This window comes from Rana temporaria, chromosome 6, assembly GCF_905171775.1.
Source record: "Rana temporaria chromosome 6, aRanTem1.1, whole genome shotgun sequence".
NCBI lineage: Eukaryota > Metazoa > Chordata > Amphibia > Anura > Ranidae > Rana > Rana temporaria.
In genome coordinates this window covers 46,160,560-46,169,090 of record NC_053494.1, presented here as the reverse complement: position 1 = coordinate 46,169,090, position 8,531 = coordinate 46,160,560, and the positions used below count along the sequence as shown (strand labels likewise).

Genomic DNA, 8,531 nt, shown 5'->3' with positions numbered 1-8,531 from the left:
AGTTGAATTCTGATCTATGTATGGCCCGCTTAAGCAACAAGAGATGTGAAGGGGCAATTTAGGGCAAAGCAATGGCTTTGCTTCCAAACTCATCCCTTGCAGCATATTTTTACCTTTCCTTCACTCCCCCATTTCTTCTTCAAAGCGGAGGTCCACCCGAATTTTTATTTTAAAAGCCAGCAGCTACAAATACTGCAGTTGCTGGATTTTAAAAAAGGACACTTACCTGTCAAATGCGTCTGCGATGTCGGCAGACAAGGCTGAGCAATCGCTCGGTCCTTGGATGCTGCCACCGCCATGCTCGGTGAGGGAATCAGGAAGTGAAGCCTTGCGGCTTCACTGCCCGGTTCCCTGCTGTGCATGCGCGAGTAAGCGTGGCGCGCAGTCACTGGTCCCCGCACTCTCCTGGGAACAGTGTGTTTCCCAGGAGACGCCTGGGGGGGGGACGGAGGTGACGTGGCATAGACTCCCATGGGAGTTTATGCCCGGAAGTGGGTGCAAATACCTGTCTTAGACAGGTATCTGCACCCCCCTCCCCCTGAAAGGTGCCAAATGTGTCACCGGAGGGTTCCGAAAAGCGGAAGATCCATTTTTGGGTGGAACTCCGCTTTAAATGCTGGAAGCCGAAGAAAAAAAGACTCACCCATGTGTCAGCACTGGGTAAATCAACGCAGAGGAGTCCATAGTCCTACGTGAGCTATGGTACGGAGATTACCTACAGCTTTGCTTTCACAAATGGTGATTGAAAGGAACATAACAGGAGTGAAACAGTATCTACCAGTCAGGTAGGAAGGAGAACTTACCTATGTTAGGCAGCATGGCCACCTCCAGAGCTTTAGCAAAGTGACCCGTGGCCTCATACAATTCTAACAAATTGCTGAGCTTGTGCTCTGGGTTGGCACGCTCCATGGCTGTACTGAGACACACAGGAATAGACGGTACCATGGCAGCCAGGGTCTGGATCAACAGAACCGTCACAACCTCATGAGGTTTCTTAAATACCTGTGACAACAATAAAATCATCTGATGTGATAGATGATACACACAACACTTGAATGACAGCAAGACAAACATTGTTATATGTTGTGGTTATGATTGTACAAAATGGCACAAACTGTGCAAATTTTAGGCAAGTTTCTCTCAAACTGATTAAGGGATATTTGTTAATTACGTTCTGCAGTATCCTTGAAGACTGTTGCATATGGAAAGGACCATTAGACCAGCTTTTCTCAACTTTTTATAACATGGAGGAACCCTTGAAATAATTTTCTAGCCTCAGGAAACCCCTACTAATAATTACTATATCTACAGCTCACAACACATTGGTGTGATGGTCACTGGAAGAATGCACATTACTACCTAGATTCAGATACACTGGCTTAATTTTGAGGCGGCGTAGCGTATCGCATATACGCTACGCCGCCGTAAGTCAGAGAGGCAAGTGCTGTATTCACAAAGCACTTGCCTCCTAAGTTACGGCGGCGTAGCGTAAATGGGCCGGCCTAAGCGCGCCTAATTCAAATGAGTAACAGGGGGGTGTGTTTTATGTAAATGACTCGTGACCCGACGTGATTGACGTTTTTAACGTCCGTGTACATATCCCAGTGTGCATTGCTCCAAAGTACGCAAGGACGTATTGGTTTCGACGTGAACGTAAATTACGTCCAGCCCCATTCACGGACGACTTACGCAAACGACGTAAAATTTTCAAATTTTCGACGTGGGAACGACGGCCATACTTAACATTGGCTAGGCCAGCTATTTGTTCGACTAACTAACGACCACCTAGCGGCCAGCGTAAATATGCACCCTAAGATACGACGGCGTAGGAGACTTACGCCGCTCATATCTTAGCCTAATTTAAGCGTATCTGGTTTCCAGAATACGATTAAATTTACGCCGGCGTAGATTCAGAGTTACGACGGCGTATCTACTGATACGCCGGCGTAAACGTCTCTGAATCCAGCTATACATCTGTGGTCAGTGGGAAAAATATCCCCCCTTTACAGATAGCTAAAAAGATCATGGTCAGTTGTTACAGAAGCTGCTCATTGCTCAAGGAACCCCTCTAGCAACCTCTGGAAGAACCCTAGGGTTCCACTGAATGAGGTTTCAGAAAGGGAGAGTTAGAAGCTTGGATAAGGAAGGATAGTCATAATACATAATAGTAGAGACACTTGGGTAAATTCACACACATTGGCCTAAATTTAGGGCGGCCTAGCCTAGCCTTTTTAGGCTACACCGCCGTAAATTAGTTAGGCTAGTAGTGATTCACAATCTACTTACCTGCTAATCTACGGCGGTGTAGCCTAAAACGAGCGGGCGTAAGGGCGCCTAATTCAAATGACTTGGAGGGGGGCGTGTTGTATGGAAATGAGGCTTGACCTCACGTTTTTTGACACTGCGCATGCGCCGGGCGACTACATTTCCCAGTGCGCATTGCGGCTAAGTAGACCGTACGGGCCTATTGATTTAGATGCGGACATAAACGACGTAACTCCCGATTCGCGGACGACTTACGCAAACGACGTAAAAAATTCAAACCTCGCGGCGGGAACGGCGGCCATACTTTAACATGGTTATTCCACCTCATAGGTGGAATAACTTTAGGCCGCCTAAGGCCTTACGGAATCGACTGCGGCGGGCTCGCGTTCGTTCGGGAATCGTCGTAAAAGCTAATTTACATAATCTACGCCGGCCGCAATGGAAGCGCCACCTAGCGGTCAGCCAAAACATTGCAACCTAAGATAGGGCGCAAGCCGTCCTATCTTAGATATGTTTAAGTGTATCTCTGTTAGAGAATACACTTAAACAAACGCCGGCGTAGATTCAGAGTTAGGTCGGCTTATCTACTGATAAGCCGGCCTAACTCTTTGTGAATCTACCTAACAGATTATCATTAAAAAGGTACATCATTTGGATTCCACATGTTTACCTAAATGTGTTGTGGAGCAAGTGGAATCTAATTGGAGAGGATCTTCTATGAAAAAGAAGGTTTCTAAGGAACAAAATGAACCAGATCCTTTAGTAAATTTGACTCCGAAAGTCATTGAAGCATTGTTCTTGTTTTAAAAAAAAAAAAAAAAGATTGGTAGAGATAATAATAAAAAATGCAGTTCTGTGAATGTATAAACTACAACTACTTGTGGTTTTCAATGAACTGTGGGGGCGCTGCAATTAAAGCAGGGTTGCACCTTCCAGTGCCACATTTGGCACCCATTTTCCGGGGGGGTGGGGCAGATACCTGCCTTTGACAGTTATCCTGTCCCCACTTCTGGGAGTCTGGGCCATAGCGCATTTCATCAGCAGCTTGGTTCCCTCCTCCTTATCCCGCCGCCGGGCCAGTAGGAGAGCGCAGTGGTGTCTCGCACATGCGCAGTAGGGACCCAGCGTGAAGCCATAATGCTACACTGCCAGGTTTTCTTACCCGCAATAGCGGCGGCAGCACCCGACAGCTGATGGACTCCAGGACAGGTAAGTGTCCTATTATTAAAAGTCAGCAGCAGCAGAATTTGTAGTTGCTGACTTTTAATTGTTGCAAGGGTGGGCGGACCTTCTCTTTAACCACTTGCTTACTGTACACATACACCCCCTTCCTGCCCAGACGAAATTTTAGCTTCCGGCACTGCGTCGCTTTAACTGACAATTGCGCGGACGTGCGACGTGGCTCCCAAACAAAATTGATGTCCTTTTTTTCCCACAAATAGAGCTTTCTTTTGGTGGTATTTGATCGCCTCTGCGTTTTTTTTTTTTTTGGGCTATAAAACAAAAAAAGAGAGTATATTTAAAAAAAAAAAAGATTTTTTACTTTTTGCTATAATAAATATCCCATTATATAGTGTAGTGATAGGTTTGCGCAAAAGTTATATTGCCTACAAAATAGGGGACATAATTATGATTTTTTTCTTTTCTTTTTTTTTTTACTAGGAATGGCGGCGATCTGCAATTTTTTTCGGGACTGCGACATTATAGCGGACACATCGGACACATTTTTGGGACCATTCACATTTATACAGTGAACAGTGCTATAAATGTACAAGGGACACAGCATCGGTCTCCTCTCTCCCTGACAGGACATGGAGCTCTGTGTTTACACACAGAGATCCACGGTCCTGCTCAGTTACTGGGCAATCGCGGGTGCCCGGCGGCCATTGGGCACGCGCATTGTGTTCCCAGTAACGCGACGGGTGCACGCGCCGCCGGCCGCGCGCCCCCTAGCGGCTTTAAATGACAGGACGTCATATGACGTCCTGTCAGAACAATAGAGTATTCCGCCCGCCGTCATTTGACGGCGGGCGGGTGTTAAGTGGTTAAGTAACTTTCTGCCTGCATTCGAGGTATGGTCAGACAGTGTACTGAGGGTCTGCAGTCCTGGCATTGCACCCATGATCTGCTGATTGCGGGCGCAATGCTTTACAGGCTCCAGTGTAGAAAAAAAATAAATGCCAATTTTTTTACCTGCAAAAACATGTGCATTTATTATTATTTTTTTTATAAAAAGGTGAACATAATCCCACATAGCCTGTACCTCATACCAGCTTTATCATTGGTTACTTCTGAAGGAAAAGACTACATATTGCTTTCACTTTGCAAGCAACGACAGGTCCACTTTCTCATAATCGGTATATTCAACTGCCTGCATTCTGCCACATGACTATCATGAGCAACTCAGAATGAGCTCTCCGTCTCTCAGCCAATAGATGTAGAATACATCCAGCATTCAAGGTAAAGGAAGCCACCTGTAATACATTTATGGCTCTAGAAGCTGAAGTGTGAAGGGCAAAAGAGATGTATATCTCCCTAAAGCCTCGTACACACAATGGGATTTTCCACAGACAAAGCCTCGGCCTTTGTTCGAAGGGCGTTGGCCAAAAAATTGTCTTGCATACAAACGGCACACAACTGTCGGCCAACAAACACGAACACAGTGATGTACTACGTCATTTTTCAGCTCTTTAGCGGCACCCTTCAGGCACCTTCTGCTAATGTTATGTTTGGTGAGCATTGCTTTCGAGCATGCGTGTTTGTACTTTGGACTTTTTTCCTGTGCAGAAAAATCCAACAACAGACCGTTGTCCGCGAGAAATCTTAAAGTCTGTCATCCAACATTTGTCCGCAGAAAATGGAGCGTACAAACGGTCGGATTTTCCACAGACTGCAATCTTCTAGACCTAACCTCCTAAAAAGAGAAAAGGTAAAATATGAAAGAACGATGCAGTAAACAGAAAGAGTGTTACTGTCTAAAGGTTAACATTCCCTGACCCTCTTCATCAGCACTGGGGTTAAACCCCCTTCCTGCCCAGACCAATTTTCAGCTTTCAGCGCTGACGCATTTTGAATGACAATTGCGCGGTCATACAACACTGTACCCAAATTATATTTTTTATCATTTTTTTCCCACAAATAGAGCTTTCTTTTGGTGGTATTTGATCATCTTTGTGATTTTTATTTTTTGCGCTATAAACAAAAAAAGACAGAAAATTTGGAAAAAAAAAACACAATATTTTTTTACTTTTTGTTATAATAATATCCCATTTTTTTTTTTATATATATTCTTTTCCTCGGTTTAGGCCGATACATATTCTTCTACATATTTTTGTTAAAAAAAAAAAAAAAAAATCGCAATAAGCGTATATTGATTGGTTTGCGCAAAAGTTATAGCGCCTACAAAATAGGGGATAGATTTATGATTTATTTTTTACTAGTAATGGCGGCGATCTGCAATTTTTTTTGTCAGGCCTGCGATATTGCGGCCGACATATCCACTTTTGACACAATTTTGGGACCATTCACATTTATACAGAGATCAGTGCTATAAAAATGCACTAATTACTGTATAAATGTGGCTGGCAAGGAAAGGAGTTAACACTAGGGGGTGAGGAAGGGGTTAAATGTATTCCCTGGGTGTGTTCTAACTGTGTGTGGAGGGGGACTGACTGGGGGAGGTGACCGATGCTGTGTCCCTATGTGACACAGCATTGGTCTCCTTTACACCCAGAGCTCCACGTCCCTGCTGTCACCGCCGATCGCGGGTACCTGGCGGACATCGTGGCCGCCAGGCACGCGCATCGGCATCTTAGGTATGCCACGGGCACAGTGTTTCCCCGCTGCGCGCCCCCAGCGGCGCGCGCGGGGAATGCACATAAAAGGACATCCAGGGACGTCCACCCGGCAGTTGAGAGCCGCGCTGTGGACGTCTTTCGTCTATAGCGCGGCTCTCTAGTGGTTAAAGACACTGCACATTCTCTGATAGTAATAGTTATATATTCCTCAGTAAAGGCAAGTGATGTGTACTGGGCATACCTGGGAGACCCACTGTAGCTGTGTGTGCCATGCACTTATCAAGGTATCATAGAAATCCATCAGCTGTCGATCCAAGGTCATCTCACTCTGACACAACTCTTGCCACGCAGACACCAGTTGTACCTAATGATAAAAAAAAGGGAAGAAGGTTTAGAGTCATGCTTAGGTAAACTCATATTCAAACCTCTAACACAAAGGTGGTCAACTTTCATGATATCGGGGGTCTCAAGTTGCGGCTTTCGAGCTCGCTGCTCGTTATGCCCTTTTGATACTTCTTATTGTAAGTACCTTGTTTTTACTATTGTCAAATACCCAATAAATGAGGGCGGGGTGTAGACTGTACTGGGACCCATGATTTCTAACAGTGGCCCTGCAGATAAACAAACATTTTGGACTTGCAACAGAGTGAATTTGTTTTAATGATCCCCACCCACTGTGTTGGCAGTGAAGGGGTCACATTTAAAGCAAACATCTAAAAGCTGGCAGAGAGGGAGAGGACGTCACTGGGTTCCCATGTGTTACAGTATGTACGGTCCTAAAGTATTATAGGACGCTGCACACCTCCCACACAGACTGGGCCCATTAGGTGTTAGGGCTCTTTCACATGGGTTCAGGTCCGCCTGCCAGTTTTTTTTTGCGGACCTGAACAGGGGCTTCGTGCTCCTCTATGGAGCCGCCCGCTAACATCCGACCCACTCCGATCCGCCAAAGTGTGACGGAGGAAAAACCTACTTTTCCATCCATCTGGCGGATCGGATCGGGTGAACACGGACATACGGTCCGTGTTCATCCGATTCCCCCATAGGGGAGAGTGGAGAAAAGACAGGGCGGTCCCTGCACAGTGTGCGGGAACCGCCCTGTCATCCGCCGGCTCAGCGGGGATCAACGGAGCGATCCCCGCTGAGCAAGCGGAGGTTCACGGGGTGGATCATTACTGATCTGCCCCGTGTCAAAGGGGCCTTAGTGTTTTTTTTTATTGAAGGCTGGAGACACAGCAAAGGGAAGATTTCCACAACATAAACATCATTTTTATTTCTACACATTAGAGGAGAGCACAAAGTGTACATACCTTGTGGCATTTATAGTAGTAGGCCAGCAATTGTGGCATCCTGTCAATCTCACTGAATACCTTCACAAACATCTTGGCCTGGTCTGTGAGAAGGGTTAAGAAAAATTGCAAACATCATTAACAGCCACATATAACAACTTCACACAGGAAAAAAAAAAAAAAATGCATAAATATTATAAAACTGCCATAGTGTCTCGGCCATTTTCTGCAGCTCTTAAAGTATTAAAAAGAAGAAAAACAAAAAGATTTTGTACTCTTTGTACTTTTGTACTATGAACTTTTGGAGTTCATTGAGAGACACTGTAATGCCCTGTACACACGATCGGTTCGTCTGATGAAAACGGATCGGTTAAAAATCTGATCGTGTCCAACACGGTGACGTAAAACACTACGACATGCTGAGAAAAATTAAGTTCAATGCTTCCGAGAATGCGTCGACTTGATTCTGAGCATGTGTCGATTTTTGACCGATGGATTTCCCCACAGACGATAATTTTTTTCCATCGGTTTTTTAACCATAAGAACATTTTAAAACAGGTTCTATTTTTTTTTCACCGATGGGAAAAAAAAACTTATGGGCCCACACACAATCGGTTCGTCCGATGAAAACGGTCCATCGGTCCATTTTCATCAGACGAACCGATCGTGTGTACAGGGCATTAGCCTTCAACCTTTGAGTTATACTGCCTATGGAAGGATTGGACACTGGCAAATAATAAAGCTGTAGGCCAGTCCAGGATAACCTCTTCTACAGCATGTCTCAATTTTATATTGAAAGGAGAACCGAGTGCATGATCAGAAACACAGAGGGTGGGATCTGTGTCCTTCAACAGACTACAAGATAAGAATTTTCTTTCCTTCTCATACTTCGAAGAATACAGAAAGTCTTTAACCTTTAGGATGTCCAAAAGCAGTCCGACCAAGAGATGGGCAACACAGAAAATAATCGCTTATAAGAAAATTTAAAACTAGGGATTGTGTGCAGTTCCAAGAGCTGTGTAAAGGCGCTTACACTGAAAACTGATGTTATAAGAGCCCGAAATATCCCCCGGGGAGAATTTAGTAAATGTGTGAACAGAAGACCAGCTGGCAGCCTTGCAAATCTTTAAAAAAGTTGCTTGGTGGAAAAAAGCCGGAAGAAGCACTGGCAGATCTAGTG

The 8,531-nt window shown here is 45.0% G+C and overlaps 1 protein-coding gene across 1 annotated transcript in view; it reads right to left on the bottom strand.

The window, feature by feature from the left end:
- Positions 1-759: 759 nt before the first annotated feature.
- Positions 760-8,531, bottom strand: part of LOC120943451 (conserved oligomeric Golgi complex subunit 7-like) — a 31,805-nt gene continuing 24,033 nt past the window's right edge. The window contains exons 6-8 of the mRNA XM_040356756.1: positions 7,373-7,455; positions 6,304-6,426; positions 760-1,002 (exon numbers count right to left, since the gene is read on the bottom strand). Of these exons, the coding sequence (XP_040212690.1) occupies positions 775-1,002; positions 6,304-6,426; positions 7,373-7,455 (434 nt within the window). The 3' untranslated portion in view covers positions 760-774. The remainder of the gene's footprint in view (positions 1,003-6,303; positions 6,427-7,372; positions 7,456-8,531) is intronic.